General features: G+C 37.7%; 2 protein-coding genes across 4 annotated transcripts; one reads left to right on the plus strand and one right to left on the minus strand.

Annotated features, from left to right (window-relative positions):
- The first annotated feature begins 2,316 nt into the window (after positions 1-2,316).
- LOC107594158 (actin, alpha cardiac muscle 1-like) lies at positions 2,317-5,874 on the plus strand. The gene is made up of 6 exons (XM_016284111.1): positions 2,317-2,369; positions 3,495-3,579; positions 3,664-3,825; positions 4,052-4,243; positions 4,342-4,523; positions 5,211-5,874. The coding sequence occupies exons 1-6, from the start codon at positions 2,361-2,363 to the stop codon at positions 5,352-5,354; spliced, it is 774 nt and encodes a 257-aa protein (XP_016139597.1). The 5' UTR covers positions 2,317-2,360; the 3' UTR covers positions 5,355-5,874.
- A 247-nt stretch (positions 5,875-6,121) lies between these two features.
- Positions 6,122-18,267, minus strand: LOC107594159 (AMSH-like protease). Of its 3 annotated transcripts, XM_016284112.1 has the most exons (12): positions 17,844-18,265; positions 15,862-15,968; positions 14,132-14,349; positions 13,860-13,935; positions 12,867-12,962; positions 12,446-12,755; positions 11,514-11,638; positions 10,879-11,016; positions 8,313-8,425; positions 7,747-7,846; positions 7,569-7,621; positions 6,124-7,280 (listed from the first exon to the last, which is right to left on the minus strand). In XM_016284112.1, the coding sequence occupies exons 2-12, from the start codon at positions 15,889-15,891 to the stop codon at positions 7,214-7,216; spliced, it is 1,326 nt and encodes a 441-aa protein (XP_016139598.1). In that variant the 5' UTR covers positions 15,892-15,968; positions 17,844-18,265; the 3' UTR covers positions 6,124-7,213. The 3 variants fall into 3 exon arrangements, with proteins under 3 accessions (XP_016139599.1, XP_016139598.1, XP_016139600.1); XM_016284113.1 differs by having other exon boundaries at positions 6,122-7,621; positions 17,844-18,264; XM_016284114.1 differs by lacking the exons at positions 6,124-7,280; positions 7,569-7,621; positions 7,747-7,846 and adding an exon at positions 10,677-10,789 and having other exon boundaries at positions 8,388-8,425; positions 17,844-18,267.
- Positions 18,268-19,973: the final 1,706 nt, after the last annotated feature.

The following is a 19,973-nucleotide window of genomic DNA, read 5'->3' on the forward strand; positions in this document are numbered from 1 at the left end:
TCCCTATAAGGCTTTAGTGGAGTGAGGCTACCGATCTGAGTGCAGCCCAGGCTCCTTGTTTGGGATGTGGGAGGGTGCGGTGAGCAGGGATGGGAACTACATAAGTACACCACAAGCCAGTGAGTGGTACACCATCACCAAGTGGCTAAATCCCCCCCGGCCCAGCACTGTCAGGGTAAGTGTCATTCATGTCGCCTCACATCCTCTCTCTTTTTGTCTCTCGATCTCCATCTCTTTCTGTCCACCCGGCTTTTTACTTTGCAAGAGTTACCTGATGCTGATAGACTCAAATGAGGCTTCGTGAAGCTTTAAGCACTTGAACTTGAAATATGTTGAAACGGTTGTTTAGAGAAATGATTTGTGCACAGGTGTACGCTGCTTTTATAATGTTTCAAGTGTTTAGTGAGAATAGATTCATCTTGATTTAAGTAAATATTATTGTGTAATGTTTTTACACTGCTTTTCTAAGGATTATCCTTAGAAGTGTTTCCAAGGATTAGCACTGTGGAATGATTTTCTTTTTGCAGATTTACCAATCAAAGGATATGACTGAACGTGTTTATGTTTTAGAGGAACTAATATGCACATATATGTCAAAGTCATATTTATTTTAGCATCTATAATGTGATTGTATGATGATGCTGATTGCTGATTGTTGACAGTGAAGGCTTAGAATTTAGGACAAGTGTGGAAGCCTATTTGATTTGTGAGGTTTATGACTAAATATGGTTCTTCTGGACCACTGACCCATCCCCTATTTTCCTCACCCACTCTCTTTTTTCATAAAGTACTGTAGACAGGCAGAAACAGAGGGAGGGAGAGTCCAAAGAGAGACATGCTTCCCCATCATTTCCAAATTAGGAAGTTTTCCCATGGTGCACTCAGTAAGGGCTCCAGGATGGATTTAAAGAAGATGTGTGTGTGTGTGTGTGTGTGTGTGTGTCAAAAGTTACAGCAAAAACATTTATAATTAAACATTTCTATTTTAAATAATGCTGTACTTTGAATTTTCTATTCATCAATATATCACTGTTTCCACAAAATATTGATCAACAACGATCAACAATGATTTTCATCATTGACAATATCAAGAAATGTCAGCTTCGCTATCAAATGAACAAAATACATTTGAAAATATATTAAAATAAATGGCTGAGCACGGGTTTCTTTCAAAAACTTGACCAAATCTTACTGACCCCAAACTTCTCAACAAAAAATATGCCTAACTCAAAATTTTATAAATAATATAATAATAATATTATTATTAATAATAATATTAATATATAATTATTTTATAAAAATTAATAAATAAATAAATTAGTAATAAGTATTAAATCAGGTAAAATAGCTTATCATTAGGGTAATTGTTGCAGGTTACCACTTTTTGTGGTGTTTTTGCTACATGGTAGTTTGAATTTTCACACTGTCAAGTGCTTTTAGTGTGTGACCTAAACCCTAATGATGACACGATCTAAATTCACTTTGCTGTTCTTTCTCAGTTTTAGGCGTGGGCCAGGATATGTGTCTGTGTAGTAGAGCAGGGCCCAGCACTGTGTTTATGTTCCTGCATAGTGAGGTCCCCAAAATTTCCAAGGAGAAAAAACGGAAAAGGGCCACTGGAATGCCCTGAGTGATGAGGCAGGAGGCCGCCCTGCTGCTGCCCGGATTGGAGTGTTTTCTCCCAGTCATCCCTATAAGGCTTTAGTGGAGTGAGGCTACCGATCTGAGTGCAGCCCAGGCTCCTTGTTTGGGATGTGGGAGGGTGCGGTGAGCAGGGATGGGAACTACATAAGTACACCACAAGCCAGTGAGTGGTACACCATCACCAAGTGGCTAAATCCCCCCCGGCCCAGCACTGTCAGGGTAAGTGTCATTCATGTCGCCTCACATCCTCTCTCTTTTTGTCTCTCACTCTCCATCTCTGTCTGTCCATCCAGCTTTGTGCTTTGCAAGCATTACCTGATGCTGATAGACTCAAATGAGGTTTTGTCAAGCTTGAACTTGAAACAAGCTGTTGTTTAGAGAAAAGGTTTCTGCACAGGTGTAAGCTTCTTTTACAAAGTTTTGGTTGGCTAGAGTGTTTTGTGAAGTGTTTTTTAGATTCATCTTAATGTAAGTGAAATATTATTGTATGATGTTTTTGCAATGATGTTTCTAAGGATTATCCTTGGAAGTGTTTCTAAAAGTACAGTAGATATATTTTCTTTTTGCAGATTTACCAAAGGATATTACTGAAAGCATTTATGTTTATGAGGAATTAATATGCACATACATGTCTGATGCATCTACTTTTTAGCATCTGTAATTGTATCACTCTACTGACAGAGGCCCCTCTCAATCCCAAAGCCAACAGGGAAAAGATGACCCAGGTTAGAGCTGAATTCACGGGTGAATGAAAAAGCTGTATAAAACTGACAAGAATTTGCTTCAACTCCAGCTTACCTCCTGTAAGCCATCAGGGTCTTGAGATGTTATCAGATAAGCCTACAGTAATTTCAGTAACAGTGAATTCACTTGTGTGCGGTGTTTGGTTCTAAGTTATGCAGAAAGCACATAAAAATAAACTGTGGAGTTGATTAATATTATCTTGCATGACATAAATCATGCACTGTCAAAACGCAAATGTTGAATGTAAGCGATTATTTAACTGCTACGATTATCAGTAGTAAAAATAAAAACCCATTGTGGCTTTGGTAGTAGAAGAAAATTCCCCCACGGTGGCTTCAAAATGCATGTTTGAGGTATATCTATGTGTAATTTATGTTGTAGAACAAAATATGAAATTTCATTTTAAATAAAAAAAATTGCTATTCTAAAAAAAATCCTAGGCAATTCCAAAGAGCACAAAATGATAATTCAATGTCACACGATTCTTTAAAAATCATTGTAATTTGCTGTAATTTGAATTGGTGCTCAAGAAACATTTTTACTTATTATTAAATGTTGATAACAGATGATACGTTTTTTCATGATTCTTTGATGACTATAACTTTCAAGGGAACAGAATTTATTTTGTAGCATTGTAAATGTCTCTTCTTTCACTTCTGAATAATTTAATGTGTCCTTGCTGAATAGTATTTAAAAAAGGACAGTATTTATAACGTGTTCTGATTGCTTCAAACTGGCAACTTGTCTATTCGAACTGATCATCAACAGAATTCATAAGAGTCATTTGTTTAGGGAAACAGCTACACTGGTTGTGCTGTATGTTTTAGATTAACTAAAAATAACGGCTAATTTGTTTGTAATTCAGATTAGACTGGTCATGTTGTATGTTTGTTTTTGCATGCAGCCAGTGATGACAATTCTATAAAAAGACACATTTACAGTGTACACATAGAGTGATCTGCAGATTTTAAGAGTCAATTTCTTGGCATTGTCAAAGAGAAGATTAATCAGAAATCAATATTTTAACCTACTGTTCAGTAAAACCCGAAAGCACTTGGTTGATTGTTGGTTTTGTTCATAAACACAGTGCTGGTCTCACTTTGCAGATCATGTTTGAGACCTTCAATGTTCCAGCCATGTATGTAGCTATCCAAGCGGTGCTCTCCCTCTATGCTTCTGGTCGTACAACAGGTCAGTTCACCTGTCAAACAGGCCATAGCTCACATTTGACTTACATTGCTACACATTACCAAGCACTTTATTCTTGACAAACAGGCATTGTCCTTGACTCTGGTGATGGTGTCACCCACAATGTGCCCATTTACGAGGGCTACGCTCTTCCGCATGCCATTATGCGCTTGGACTTGGCCGGCCGTGATCTCACTGACTACCTCATGAAGATCCTAACTGAACGAGGCTACTCATTCGTCACCACTGGTGGGTCTGGACATGAACAGTACCAGCATAATGATATGAAATATAAAATATAGTTTTACGCTTATATTTTGAATATAACAAGAAACAATTGCCAATGGGCATAAGAAAAAAAACTTAATGTGTTCTAATTAGTATCACTTGAATGTTTTAGTTGAACTAATTACTATTTTATCATATAGATTTAAAAATTTTGTTTTACCAAGTCTTTCTCATTTGCCATGTATAGCTGAAAGAGAAATCGTCCGAGACATCAAGGAGAAGTTGTGCTATGTGGCGTTGGACTTTGAGAATGAGATGGCCACTGCAGCCTCTTCCTCCTCTCTGGAGAAGAGCTATGAGCTTCCCGATGGACAGGTCATCACCATTGGCAATGAGAGGTTCCGCTGCCCTGAGACACTCTTCCAGCCATCCTTCATTGGTGATCTCTCGCTTCTCTTTCTTCCCCTCTCTTTACAAATGATGGATTCAGAGCACTTTGATATAAATGTTTAAATGCATTGATTTGCGCTATGCTAGGAATGGAATCTGCTGGCATCCATGAAACCACTTACAACAGCATCATGAAATGCGACATTGACATCCGTAAGGATCTGTACGCCAACAACGTGCTGTCTGGTGGTACCACCATGTACCCTGGTATTGCAGACAGGATGCAGAAGGAGATCACTGCTTTGGCCCCCAGCACCATGAAGATCAAGGTCAGCATAGGCCAAAGATCAGATTAGATCATTCATTTTTCATACTTTTTCAAATTAATCAGTTTCTGGTCTAACCGGGGTTATTGTTAACTAAACTAAAAGTCAAGTCACCTTTATTTATACAGCGCTTTATACAATAAATATTGTTTTAAAGCAGCCTTACAGTAATAAACAGGAAAATAACAGAATCAATGCAAACTTCTTCAAATATGAGACAAATTCAAATTCGGCTGCCAAGGAGCTCTAAAAACGACATTATTCAGTTCAATTCAATAACTGTAAAGTTTATTAATTATGAAACAAGTTCACTTCAGCTACAAGCAGCTCTAGAGAAGTCCACAATGGGGTTATCATCTTAGCACAGTGTTATTCAATCAGCTCAGTGTTGATTTAATTCAGTTTCAATAACAGTTTTGAAATGGATACATTATTAAACAAATTCGATTAATTTATTCAAACTGGTTTAAAAAATATTTAACATTAAAACATTAACTGAAATCAAAAACCTATTTCAGCTAGTTGCCAAAGCAACTATATACATAAAATATAGACATACAAAAAAAACTAATCAAAAACACAACAAACTCAGTCAAATTTAAACGAAAAGGTCAAAGTAAAAACAAATTCAACATATTAACTATATCATCAGTACTAAAATACCCTTGCTTCTACCTTGTATGTACTCAGATCATCGCCCCACCTGAGCGCAAGTACTCAGTATGGATTGGCGGCTCCATCCTAGCCTCCCTCTCCACCTTCCAGCAGATGTGGATAAGCAAGCAAGAGTATGACGAGGCCGGGCCATCCATTGTGCATCGCAAGTGCTTCTAAACGAGACCTCCAACTCCCTCCTGTTCCCCTAATTCTATTATTGCTTCATAGCCTGTAAACTGTGAATGTGTACCCTTTACTTCCCTCTATTGTTTTGTCTTTGCACTGCCCACATCTGTTTTAATGTTTTGATTTAATTATGTCATGACAATATCGTGTTGTTCTAAATGGGTTCAAAAGCTTGATAGTGCTGCCAGTTTGAAAGATTGGGGAGATTCTTTTGGGTGGCGAGACTCCAGAGATGAGAAGAGGGCATTGAGGAACAGGGCTCATTCTCCCTTTTGTGTTAAAATGCTAGGGGGTAACACAACTGCATGTCGGCTTTCAGGCAGTCTGTTTGGATATCATATGATAACTCCATGAAGGAATAAAGCTCTGCAATAATAACCTGTATTTCACCTCTTTTGTTTCTGCAACAAATTCCACAGCACATGATTAATATTTGCACATAAAAATTAAAACAGATCTAAATTATATTCTTAAAATTTGTCATGTTAATACATAGAAATATTTCTATATACTCACTGTAGTCACTGTAAATGAAATCAAATTTCTTTATACACAGGGTTCCTATTGAAAAACTGGAAGTATTTAAAAGCTTTTCTAGTTCATCTCTATAATACTTAATCAGCTAGAAATTGCTCTTTTGAGTGCAATTTCTGTTAAAAGAAACTACTATTCTTCCTAATTATTAATATCATCAAAATGATTATATTTATTTTCATTTTTTAAATAATTATTGATTTCTAATCATCATAAAGGACAAGAACAAAAGTCATGGAAAATCACCGGTCAAAAATGCTAAGGTGTTTTCTTAAACTAAATGTTAATGGAAATTGTTTTCCCATTTTTGACCAAAAATACCTGATATGTTGAAACATGTATGAGCAATCAATATCCTGTGATGAATCATGCTAAATGTTTGCTTCTCATTCCATCATTCTATCATCAGTTTGCTTGGGTAGATATTGAAGCTTTTCACTCTAAATAAATTACAGATTAAAAAAACAAAAAACAGCATCATGCTGTTTCATAACAGAGGTTTTTTGCTTTTATTAACAAATGCGCTGAGGAAAAATGGTGTTGCACTTATACTCTCTTGCGCACAAAGAGCCACAACAGCACAGCACATGTCAGTGGAGCCACTGGCAAACAGCAACACACTGAAGAAACAATCCAATGCCACATTATACAAGAAATACATGATATAGTGAACACTCTCTGAACTGCATGGAGTTCACAACTTATCGTACAGCGAATTTCATCTTCAGCTGGTGACAAAAAGTTTTCTTCTCAAACCATAAATATAGTGGAGACAAAAGTCAAGTTGTTAAAATGAGGGAATGGAACCCTGAGAGTAGTGCATTCAAGGGCCTCTGGTAAGGTCTCTTAGGTTTCTTTGCTTATTCTGTTATGGGAACTTTGGTCTGCTCTAAGAGATTCCAATCTTGTTTATACTTTTCAAGAGTCACTTCCCTTGTAATCAGGTCCACATTGGAAAAAATGCTGAACTTGGAAATCAAAACAGTCAGCTCACTGGCCAACTTCGTATCACGTCATTAGGCTGAAGTTGAAAAAGACAGAAATCCTTTAGCCTGAAAATATCTGAACTTACTGTATATACAAAGTGTAATTATCAACCATTCAACCACATCGATTTTAACATAGTAAGGCCTAGAAATGACTCTCGTAGCAAACCATTTTATTTTTGTACTGGCAGCAAACACAAAACTAGAAAATTCAGTTAGGTTTAAAATGAAATTTCACTTCTTCAGTGTATATTGTGTTAAAGCGTGTGAAATTTGCGATTTGATTGATGTGAAAAGGCAAATCACACACAGACACACACACAACTTCCTTTAAAAAAGTCCTGAAATCAATTCACATTGTAGCAGCCTCATAGTATGCCTTGATAAAGGACGCCACCTTGAGGACAAAGAACCAAAACAGCAGTCAAATGATGAGATGGTACAATCTGACCACAACATTTTTGTTAAACACCTGGCCATGAACAAAAAGCGCATGATAACCTAAAAAACACAAAACACCATTGGAACATCTCAATAACTTCACTAAACCTGCTCACAGCAAACTGTGCAGCTGAGGGATTCTACCTTTTTGTAAAATAAATAAATACAAAAAAAGCCTTCAAGTAAAGAAAGATATAAATATCCTTAATGGTTTGCTGAAATATTTCCTCTCTTCCTCTGTCACCTGAGGTCCAGAACTGTTGTTTTCGAGTCCTTCACCACAATGTGCTTGCAAATCTGCAAATAGAAAAAACTATTTTTCACTTCTCTAAAGGTGTTTAAATTTTGATGCCAACATTTGTAACGGAAGGCACATATAGCTGCCGATTTTCATATTCACAGCGGGAAAAGAGGGTTCTTACAGTGAACAGAGGAGGGTCTTTAGAGTGGGGGTGAAAACCTTTCAATCGGCATCCAGCCACTTCTCCCATTCCAGCACTGGTGAGGCGGAACACTCCTGTGCTGAAGAAGCAAAATGACACACCTCAATGACGTTTGTTTATATACATAATATACTTTTTGTAATACAACCTTTTTATTTTTTGGAGTATGCATAGGTGTAGCATAGCTATATACAGTATGTATCTATATACTTTTAATTTCTGTACGTTTTTTGTGTTTCGGAAATCTAGCCATTAAAAAAACAATCAATTTAGACAAATGATAAAATATAGAATATATTTGCAAGGTGTAGTTTATTTATAGTTTAATGAGATTCATTCTTTGAATTTATTTACATAAAATAATTTTTTTAACAACCAGAATCCCGAAATGATTCATGGATGTTGAAATGATAAACAATTGTTAAACAATCAAACAACCATTGATAAAAAAATTCATTCATCTGCATTAATTTGATGTAGTGCTGCAGACGCAGATGAAAAAAGCCTTTAGCTTGTGTGAACACATATATAAGTGTCATACTCACTCATTGTGTTTAGGTGCGCAAACAATGGCGATGGCTTCTGGTAGCATGAGCTGATAAGAGCTGTGTGTGTGCAGATCCACGCTGGAGAGGAAGGCTGTCTGTGTCGGGTGTGTCTATGAGCCAAAAATGCAAATATTCAAATTAATGCCATTTAGTAGCCCCTTATTCTCATACAGCTATGAAATTATTTAACCATGCAAAATGAACACCAGGTGAACACCAGGGGATACTAAGAATAAAAGCTGAGTAAATTGTTAAGCAGTTTCCATGGTGATCCTCAGACTGATCCACATCATATTTGATTATGCAAATAATAAATTAATAAAATTGCATGGTCTGCCACGTATAGAAGTAGCCTATTTACATACACTACTGTTCAAAAGTTTGAAGAAGTCTCACTGCATTTATTTGATCAAAATACAGTAAATACAATAATATTGTGAATTATTATTACAAATTTAAAATAAATGTTTGCATTTGAATATATTTATTATTCCCATGATGGCAAAGCTCAATATTGGGCAGCCATTGCTCCAGTCTTCATTGTCACATGATCCCTCAGAATCACAAGCTGATTTGGCGCTCAAAAAACATTTCTTATTAATATCAGTCCAAAAGAAATGTTACATAACATTATACAGTTCTGCCATCCTTGTTGAATAAAACTATTAATCCCTAAAAAAAAAATCTTACATATCTTATTATTACTTAAAGAACATTAAGTACTTATTCAATACCATGACAAAAACTAGTAGCATAACTAATAAAGTTCAAAGATTATTACTGACAAGAACAGTCAGTAATAAAATAATTACATGTAAAATAACACTGCATAGTGTTCATTATATAAATTAAGTATAGATTAATCTTTGTTCATGCTGTATAGGCAGGTATAGCAGTCTAATGTCACTTTAAGACTGAATGCATGGATCCAACATAATAAAACACAACCGATTTCTTTTTGTTTATGTTCACTTCACTTAAAGGTGACACATCATGAAAATCTGACTTTTCCAGGTTTTAGGTGCTATAATCAGGTCCCCGATGCATCTACCAACCAAGGAAACGTGAAAAAGATTAACCCAGTAACTTTATTTTGGTAAGCCCTTTTCTGCAAGCGTCTGAGAAAACGAGCGGTTCTGATTTTGCTCCCCTAGTGATGTCACAAAGGGATCTCATTATAATATTACCGCCCCTTAATCTGTAAGTTTACACCCACAGCGCCGTCATTTTGATTTTGCAAGTGACAACGGTGTACCAGTTCTAATGCCATGGCGAAGGTTTGAGCAAAACATGCTAACTGTTCTGTCTTTGGCTGCACAGACGAGCACAGAACACCGTTTACAGTCCCAGCCTCAGAGGAGACAACAGAGCAGAGGATTTATTGATTTATTTACTGTATATTGCTGCTGTCACACAGATCTAAAATAAACATGTGATTTATTTCTCAGCTGTTTACCTTCACAGACATAACCTACTGTTTTTCTAACTCATGTGTGTTTTTAACAAACTTGTGTGTGAAAGAGAACTTAGTTTAGTACTCACATGCTGTGACAGCCGCTTTCTGTCCGTGTGCTTCGGTTGTGTGCGCTCAGAAAACCATATATCATAAGTTTAAACTAATATTGTTTAAAACGCATGATTTCAGGGCGATAAACATGATAATCTGAACCAAAACAGATGTTTTTAGCAGGTACGAGCTGTAATGGCACAGATCTATTCTGGAAAAGGGGGCGGGGAGCAGCAGCTCATTTGCATTTAAAGAGATAGGCACGAAAAACAGCGTGTTTCTGCTTCCACTCAAAATAGGTATTTTCAAAATGATATAATAAATGATCTGTGGGGTATTTTGAGCTGACACTTCACAGACACATTCTGGGGACACCAGAGACTTGCATTACATATTGTAAAAAGGGGCATAATATGTCTCCTTTAAGACATAACTGACTGTTTATGAGAATACTTTCTGAGACGGATTTCCATTCAAGCACAAGAAGGTGCGAAAGAGATCTAAATTCTGTCTGAACACTGTCTGAGATGTGGTTCTCTGAGTGCCTGCTTTGAAAGTGTGTGCACAGAAAACAGCATAGAAGTACCAATTAATAATAATGAATTAAGTTCTCTTTTGCCTCTTCTTGCACTTGAATGGTTTCAAATTGCTTGACTGTTTACACTGGCAAGACTTGCATACATCACTCTATGATGGTTCATAACTAATCTGAGAATCACAGGCATGCCGAACTGTGGGACCTGGTCTATACAGATAACAGATCAACTATGATCCGTTGAACCCCTATTTTGGAGGGTACTCTCTTATTGCTAATTAAAATCAGATTAGCCAAAATATTTACTAAACAAACACACAAGTGAAATAGGATGTGAACAATGGCTGCTCAAAATCTGTGAAAATCTGTGGCGCTTTCTGCAGGCTCAGATTCTGTGTGGGCCTGAAAATTAGTCACCAGCAAGCTTTTCACCTGCCAAAGGTGTGAAAAACAAAGAGGTGCACAGTCATAATCTTGGTGTTCAGAAATTACGTGACAGTCTGAAAAAGAGAGACACCCACATGGATCCAGCCCAGGGTCAGAAGATTATGATGGTCCTGGTAACTGAACAGCTCTTCCACATTCTCCATGTCACAGTAGTCAGGACCGGCAGACTGCTTGGGGACGATCACATGGGTCAGCACAAACTCATTGTGCGTCTGCGGGGAAAAAAAAACAGATTTTACTTTGTCTATTAACACACAACATATCAGGCGGTCACAGCATCCTACAAATTAATTCTTTATGGAAGCTGAGCATCCTGTAAAGGATTGTGGGATTGACAAGTGAAGCAAGTGATGAAAGTGTACAAAGGGGAGAAAATCTCAGCTTGAGACAATTGCTGGGAGGACTGCAACTGCTGCAAGATTAAGATGGATTGCAGTTGGTTGGTGAATAGGACAAAATTGTGAGTTGAAAGTATGAGGAAGTTCCTAGAGTGAACACCTAGTATTTACACTGATTGTGCAACACTGAAGCTCTAGTTTTACAGTGAATGACAAAAGCTGCATATAACTAGCCAAAAAAAAGAAGCATGATTTGACCTTTAACACTCCCCAAAACATATTCACACTCACTTCAGGAAAGGATCAGCAATTTCAGGAACAAAAGAATCTCACGTCCACAGAAAAGAGTTAAGCTCCAGCTGAGGCCTTACCAGTTTTCCACAGAGAACTCCACATGTCTCAATTCCTCTCGCGGTGTTACTGTCAGCCAGCAGAAGGAACCTGTAAGTCAGGTCTCGTGGGATTAAAACCCGCCTCAGGCCTTCGACACGCTGATCTAGAAACACACAGCATAAAACAACATATTGTAGTTCTGCTAATAACACAAGCAAAGGATAACGTACAGTGAGACAGGTATTATTGCAAAATAAACCCCTTCAGAGTCAATAGAAGCTTTCTAGAATTTTGAACTTGTTTATTTCGTGATAACGACTCTGACTGTACATTATCCTACGTATTGTGTCTGTATGGCTGTTCAATATTAATCTTTTTATTCAGCCAGGGTACATTAAATAGATCAAAGGTGACAGTAAAGACATATACAACATTTGAACTTTCTATTCAACAAAGAATCCTGAAAAAAAATGTACCACAGTTTCCATAAAAGTATTAAACAGTACAACTGTTTTCTACATTGATAATAATGAAAAATGTTTCTTGAGCACCAAATCAGCCTATTAGAATGAAATTCTGATGAATCATGTGACACTAACGAAAGACTGAAAGTAAAGCTTTGCTATAACAGAAATAAATTACATTTTAAAACATATTAAAATAAAATAAAAAGTCCTTTCAAATTGCAATAATATTTCATAATATTACTCTTTTTACTGTATTTTGATCAAATAAAGGCAGTCTTGGTGAGCGTGAGAAGTTCTTAAGTTCTTTCAAAAACATGAAAACATTTTACCCCAAACTTTTAAATGGCAGTGTAAATAAGTGAACATGAATTATTAGATTATATGAGAACAATAGCAACATGCAGTTTAACAATTAATGTATAAAAAACTGAATAATCAGAGAGCTGTGTATTAAATCACTACAATTACTAACAGGCAAATATGAGCTAGATGAGGGCACTCACTTTGTACAGCTGCTAAGGTGGCTGCCGGTTTGGGGACAGAGGCCGCTGGTTTGTTACGATTGGGGTCAAGGCGCACATGGTTTCTTGGGGTCTGGGATAAGCAGGACCCATCAGTTTGTTCAGGCACTTTGGGAACAGCCTCATCTCTGTGACTGGCCAACTCTTGTCTATGCAGTTGGTCCTCAAAGTAGCGGAACTGCTCAGACTCAATTTGCATCTTCCTGAGCTGTGCTACACGTTGCCGTTCCTCCTCCAACAGAGACATCTTCTGCAGTCGTTCACTACACATGTCAACAGCCATGGCTTGAGTCTGCAAAAATATTCACACATCATGATTAATATTCACAATAATGAAATTAATCTGAAATTTGACTAACAGGTATTCATCAGCAGTGAATGAGAAGTACTCTGACTAATGTACCTGACTCTTCAGATATTCACTGTGTTCTTTGCTGTATTTCTCATGGAGAAGTCTCTTCAGTTGGTCCTTTCGTGGAAAGGCCACTTCCTGCAGTTTCTGAACATAATGAACAGATAATGGGACAAACATTAGGGGTTGTGTTACAGACAGCGAGTACCAGATCAATATGCGCTAAAGCTTTCATGGACATAATGGTTTTTTAAAAAGCAGGGAATAGAGACACAAACGAATTACTCATCTTTTTTCTTTTCTTTTTTCTTTTTTAATTCAGGGACCAGCAGCAGACATTAAGATCATTAGGCTAATTTGAGTTTTGTGGCTTTTAGTCACTGTCTGCTAGCACTGAGGCTATTTACAGTATATGTCAGTGGATGAAACCTTTAGAAGATATTCAGTCAAATTTAAACTACTGTCTTCCAAAAAACTAACCAAAAATATTGATCTCTCACGCTGCACTACAAATGCTGGTTAAAAAACAAAACCTCTATAGCAATACCACAGTGGGAATGCCTCTGTAGCAATATCAATAACAATGCCATCGACTAGCAATAGCAATTAGCAAATCATGGTTAATGACTTTGACATATACCTCAGACTATTAGTTTTTAAAAAAAGGACAAAATCATTGATATGTCACATCCTAACTTTTCCATTTTTGTAAATACTTTGAGGCACAAAAAATTAATGAAAAAAAATGCATTAAAACATCCATAATAAAATAAAAATACAGTTTAAATCAGACATTTGTCTCTTAAACAATGATTGATAAATCAGGACACTAGGAAGAACCTTTTGACTTAAGTCAGTTTCATGTCACTTTGTTGAAATGAAAGCAGAACATGAGTCCACACAAGGCAAACCCACAATGTGAGCAGCTGGGAGCCTGACAAGTCCTCTAGCCAAGGTAATTGAAAATGATGCTAATTAGATTTACAGTGGGCCGGGCGCAACAGGGCTCCATCAGTTCCTGAGAGTAACATGCCAGGGGCTTACCTTCATTATTACTTGCTTCTCAGGGACGTTGCACTGCTGATAGTCCCTGTGACTGGGGAGTTTCTCAACAAATAAACTGTGCAAGAGTGAAATAGGAAAATAAAGCTGAAGGCTGATTGCCATGAATTAGAGAAGACATTTTTATGACAGCTGTGAAGACAAAACAAAACAAAAATGGCCCAAGATGCTGGGAAAGACTCCATCATCCCTGTGACCTTAAATACTGTAGGACAAGCGATAAGATGCGATAAGATAAGATTAAATAAACATACGTGATAAACTTGTTGTAGAGGACAAAGGCATTCTCCAGACTGCCCTCCTCTAGATAAACTGCTGCCATACGCTCCATCTCAACACCAGAGCGGAAGTAGCGTCTCGGGGCGATGTCTTCATTTATTTCAATGTTATAGCCCATTTTGCTGAGGGCCCGCACGCGTTCCACCGCTGGCAGAGTGACGTCAGTGTGATCTGGCTCTGCAGCTAACTTCTTCTGCAAACGGAGAGGACAACAAAAACCATGTGAATACAGTGCAGTGGCACACAGGGTACCCTCTGCAAACCATGAGTCCATGATGACAATGCGCAAGAGTTTTATCACCTATGAAATATTACTGCTGATAAAGACATACAGTGATGTAATTTTGGACAATTTATCCCTCTTTTTTCAATACCTTTTTCCTTTAGCCTATTTTGTGTGCTTAAAGGAATAGTTTACCTAAAAATTACTCACCCTCATGTCATTCCAAACCCGTAAGATCTTTGTTCATCTTCGGAAAACAAATTAAGATATTTTTGATGAAATTCGAGTGCTTTCTGACCCTGCATAGACAGAAGCGCAACGGACACGTTTCAAGGCTAAGAAAGGTAGTACGGACATCGTTAAAATAGTCCATGTGACATCAGTGGTTCAACCTTAATTCCATGAAGCTATGATAATAATTTTTGTGTGCAAAGAAAACCATATGAGTCTTCTACTACGACATATGCGTGTGATGCTGCTGACACAGGAGCCGGCATTCTGACGTAGAACCCGGATGCACGGCGCCTTGATTACAAGCAGAGAAATGCATTGTGGTACTCTTGTGAACGATGTCCTTACTACCTTTCTGGGCCTTGAACGTGTCAGTTGCGCTGCTGTTTATGCAGGGTCAGAAAGCTCTCAAATTTCATCAAAAATATCTTAATTTGTGTTTCAAAGATGAACAAAGGTTTACGGGTTTGGAACGACATGAAGGGCGATTAATTAATGACGTAGTAATGAGTAATGGGTGAACTATCCCTTCAAATATTTCCTGCTCATTTTAAAAGTGTCAATCTGATGAGCTACATTATAGCTCTGCCAAATAAAATTGCTCTAGAATAGGCAAACTGAACTAGGATTGGACCCCATACACCAGCGGCATAGAGCATTTGATCCCAAAGACATCACAGGTCTCCGATAAACACAACATAAGCTCTGTTCATCACCCAGCTTAGGCGAACCGGAACACCCAGCAGCACCCACGCTGAGTTCGCTTCCAGCTCTCATACTAATGACTAAACAGAGCCTCTGTTTTAGGGTCACTGAAAAGAGTGGGCGTCTTATCAACATGCAGCAGGACACTGATGGACTCCATAAGGGCCTGCCGAGCTGTTACACTTGTTGGACATGACAGATTGCTTGACTTTTGAACAGCACATGCACAAAAATCTGTGAATGTTGTGAAAAAGCCAAATTAAAAGTCTCTGTACTATTGTTGGAGAATAGCACTCTGGGTGGCCAGAATAAGAAGACTATGTTTGATCATGCATTCACAAAGAGGGGAAACAAAGTGTGAAGGGGGCTACATCCGTTACTTCCCTCTCGCCCACTCCAGGATGGAGGGATCTGAATGACGGAGCAGCTGCAATGGGAATACTAAAGGGAGTGAGTCAGAGGAAGCCTTTCTGTCCCTGTGACCCACCTCCGAGTAATATCAGCTATCCCCCACCACCCTCCTCCTCCTCCCACAACGCCACTCACCAGTGTGCTGAAACTGAAGCCCTGGTCCATGGTGAGTTTACAACGCTGGCTCGCAGGCTTCGATCCTCCCTATGCATCCATCTGTCATCTCCCAAGATGATTCCAAGCTGAGGAGCAAGAAACATCATATCTGGCATCACAGCAGTTCTATTAAGAGGCCACTGGGTCGATACAGCCTTTCTTTTCAGTTACTCAACACTATCTTAGGCTACAACTCTACGCTGTAGAATTCCTAGCGTATTCTTCCTAATCTATTAACACGGTTACCATGCCCTGTGCATTTCCATGGGGATTATCAAATATAATTCAGCATCTCTGTCCAAATAACACGGCTATTCGTTCCAGAATCTGTGCTACAGTTGCTATGACAGCTTGTTACCATGCAGCAAAATACGGTGACTCATGGATATCTTCAGCTGTGAAAAAAAACCTTAGTGAGCTTTTTCATTTAGCACAAAGCTGGGTACATATTGCACTGTTTCTTTCTTTTTTTACTCTTTGAAAGCTGTACAGCAAATTGCAAATTAACAAATGGAAAAGTACCACCACCACCACCACCACAGAAGATTATATTCTGAATACCGATTCCATGGCAATTTAAAGTAGATGCACTGTTAAAATAAGACAGCAGTGTAAAGGAGATGACAGATTTAACACTGAGCAATCTCTGATAATTAGGGCCTTGCATAATGTACATTTGCATTCGATTAGTTAAGAAAATAGATTATAATTCTAGACTATATGCATATAATATATGATGTGTATATTAATGTTCAAAATATTTTAGCAATTTCACATTTACTCATAAAAAAAGCAGATAATGAGTAGTACATAATGACTCAAGCAACTGTCTGGATTCACATGTCTCTAACAATACTTGCAAAAGGATTTTAAGCGTCACAAAAAAAAAAAAAATTATAATGGTATGTGTCATAGACTGAAATAATAGCCCTCCAAAATACTAATTTATTATGGTGTTCTGCTGAAGTCTAAAGAGGGTTTATACAGTAAAAACACAAGCATTTTCAAGGAGGGATGAGCGGTTCTTCAACATATTTTAAGAGCCAAGTAAATCAAACCGCAGTCCACATCTGCAAACATGCTTGTGTTAGGTAAAAACACAATCTCTATGACTGTGTCTCACGATTAAATGATTAACATGATGACTACTGTTTCTACTATATGTAAGTACTAGGTTGTCTAGCTAGCAATTGCTATTAATATGCCTGAAATGTATGATGTCAAAGTTCATGAAGGACTCATTCCTGCCCAGCACATGAATAAAACAGGCTCTAATATAATATACTGTATATTTATTTGTAATTAAAAACATTATTTAAATAGTGAGTACTGTGGGTAGAAGTAATATTACACTAAAGTAACTTTCTTTATGTCTAGCTAGCAATTGCTATTAATATGCCTGAAATGTATGATGTCAAAGTTCATGAAGGACTCATTCCTGCCCAGCACATGAATAAAACAGGCTCTAATATAATATACTGTATATTTATTTGTAATTAAAAACATTATTTAAATAGTTAGTACTGTGGGTAGAAGTAATATTACACTAAAGTAACTTTCTTTATACTTTCCAGTCTCCTCTGATTCATGAATTGTCCTCATAAATACGTTCATTTTCAGTCACTATAAACGTATGATACAAATGCATTGTATATGATGATGATGAGCATCTAAAGTGCTCAAACTTGGAGCTCCTCCAATAAACAGTCAACATTAAGACGTCAAGTCAAAATCCACAGCACAGATATGATCATTATAATCACACAGTTCATACAAATAATATTACTTTATCAGTAAACCAGTCACAATGATCAGGACAGTGATACATTTCCCATCTGAAAAGATTGCAACAATTTCACTTAAACATTCATTTAAAAATTGTTTAGAAATAAAACCAGTAATAATCATAGGCCTAATTTATTACCACAAAATGAAATGTATAAATACAATAAAATCCTCACCTGTAGTTGAAGGGCTGTTGTGATCCCATGCTCCACATTCCTACAATCGTCACATGTGGCACATGCTAGAATTCAGCTCGAAAACAGGCAACTCGCGTAAATAAAAGGGCAGGTTTTTTATTATTGTCTAAAACTCTCGGTCTTTTGCCTTTGTGCCGCATGGAAGCTTTGTTGTTTTGGCATGGATATACGCGCAAAGCTAAAATGGCTGATTGCTGTCTTTCAGAGCGAATAACCCTGCGATGTCAGATGAATGCTGCTATTAGCAGCGGTGCTTTTTCTGGCTGTGTTTCAAACCCTCACGAGCCGCCTATCTAGTCAGCATCCGGATTCTCTGGATTCTTCTATGATGCCCAAACGCTGTCTTGTTCACTAGGTTTGAGCCGCGACCAGTGTGACAGCTAAAGGGGGTGGGAATGACTATACGTCTGTAAAGGTAGATGCATATCATGACATACAAGCTTTTACTTGGATAAACAGATAGACACTCTCAGGCATTACATTATTTTCAAGCACATTTAGAGTCTATTCACATTCTAAAGACAGTGAAGCCTAACACGTTCCTCTCAAACTGTTTTCATTTATTTTGTGAAATGTTACGCCAGAAAAATAAATACTGACATAATTTGTAGGCTATTTTTATCCACCAGATGGGGCACAACTCCTCCGAGTCGACAAATCACATCTGCCTGACAGGAATAAAATCTCTTAAAATAATAAACATAGGCTACATCTAAACTATCGAAGCCCGTTTCTGCCAAAGTTGAGTAAAATATGATTCTGTAAATCATAACAGACAGTGCTGCGATGTCTGCCAATTATTTGAGCTTGGGGTTTTTTTTCTCGGAAAGTTTCTTATGAGCAGATGCGGGGTTTTGGGAGGGGATTATTTCTAAAATACATTAGTGTTTGACCTACATATTATGGCCGCTTCGCTTAATTTTGTCGTGGTTAATCTTAACTCAAGCACCCATCAGTGTGAACTAGCGCTGTGAGTGGGGTGGCGCTCTCTCCCGTGTCTCTTTCTGCTATTGTTGAGATGAGCAGAAAGACAATATTTTACTGGTAAATTAATGAGAAAGTTTTTCTGTAAAAAAAAAATAATACTATTATCACAATTTTAAATTTCTAAATTATATTTTAGTATTACTAATGTTCTCTAAATAAGGGGAGGCGGGCTACTGCAGTAGCCTTTACCAGATACAAATTTTGTTACACATCCTTCAGTATTCACAGACAGTAGGCACAATTTCTAACTGCATAAAAATAATAATAAAATAAAAAATAACATAAATACTTATTTAAAATAAAATAATAATTTACAGGCAGTGTCAGATCTCGTTAGACAAGTACAATCAGATCCCTTTGACTGGTTAACTGTGGTTCTCAAAGAAACTGGAAATTATGTGGATGCTATTATAATGATGTGTAATAACAGAACAGCTATTAAAACTGTATATTTGTGTGTGTGTGTGTGTGCGAGTGAGTGAGTAAGTGCATGAGTGAGTGTTGTTCGTTTGTTCGTTTTCTTGGCTCTACTTGGGAAACTGTTTTCATTATACCCGTTTAAACCGGCCAGTTAGTCTATTCTAGCTTATGTTGAGAGGAAATTAGTGTTTCTTAAGGGTGGGGTGTGTATTTTTTTTTAAACGCTTTAGAAAACCGAGTCGGGCCGAGTACCAAAACAAACTTGTAGCCAATCAGCAGCAGTAAGGGGTGTGTCTACTCATGATGCAGAGGAGAGAGCGCTCAGTGTACAGGACGGACATTAGCCGAGCCGAGCCAAGCCAAGCGACAGAAAGATATGGCGGATAAAAAACAAAAGGGGAAAATGTCTGCGGAACTAAAGAAGGTTTACGGTAAGGCAAGAAGTAGGACCTAAGTAAATATCGGATCAGCTTTCCAGCGCTGGAGAGAACTCAAGGAGCGGAAGGCCTGCGATCAGACGCCGAGGTTGCTTTGTTTCTTCTCGATAGGTGAGTAACACCGCGTCTACACCGGACGCAACAGTTGTCGCACCAAGCCAACAACTAAAGTCTGTCTACACTGGATGCGACAAAGCGACTGTTGAAAATCATTTGAAATTTGTGTCAATATGTCATAAATAGAACTCAGCAGCAGCAGCAGTTT

The sequence above is a fragment of the Sinocyclocheilus grahami genome, unplaced genomic scaffold, assembly GCF_001515645.1.
Source record: "Sinocyclocheilus grahami isolate Dianchi unplaced genomic scaffold, SAMN03320097.WGS_v1.1 scaffold180.1, whole genome shotgun sequence".
Taxonomy (NCBI): domain Eukaryota; kingdom Metazoa; phylum Chordata; class Actinopteri; order Cypriniformes; family Cyprinidae; genus Sinocyclocheilus; species Sinocyclocheilus grahami.

Bases quoted from the DNA above. Each gene is read 5' to 3' on its own strand.
- LOC107594158 (XM_016284111.1), top strand. The intron at 3,826-4,051 runs GTGGGTCTGGAC...TGCCATGTATAG, and splicing joins CTACTCATTCGTCACCACTG to CTGAAAGAGAAATCGTCCGA. The intron at 4,524-5,210 runs GTCAGCATAGGC...GTATGTACTCAG, and splicing joins CCAGCACCATGAAGATCAAG to ATCATCGCCCCACCTGAGCG.
- LOC107594159 (XM_016284112.1), bottom strand. From the start codon at position 15,891: ATGGACCAGGGCTTCAGTTTCAGCACACTG. The intron at 14,350-15,861 runs GTGAGTGGCGTT...CTCCGTTTGCAG, and splicing joins GCTTCAGTTTCAGCACACTG to AAGAAGTTAGCTGCAGAGCC. The intron at 7,622-7,746 runs GTAAGAACCCTC...TTCTATTTGCAG, and splicing joins AAGACCCTCCTCTGTTCACT to ATTTGCAAGCACATTGTGGT.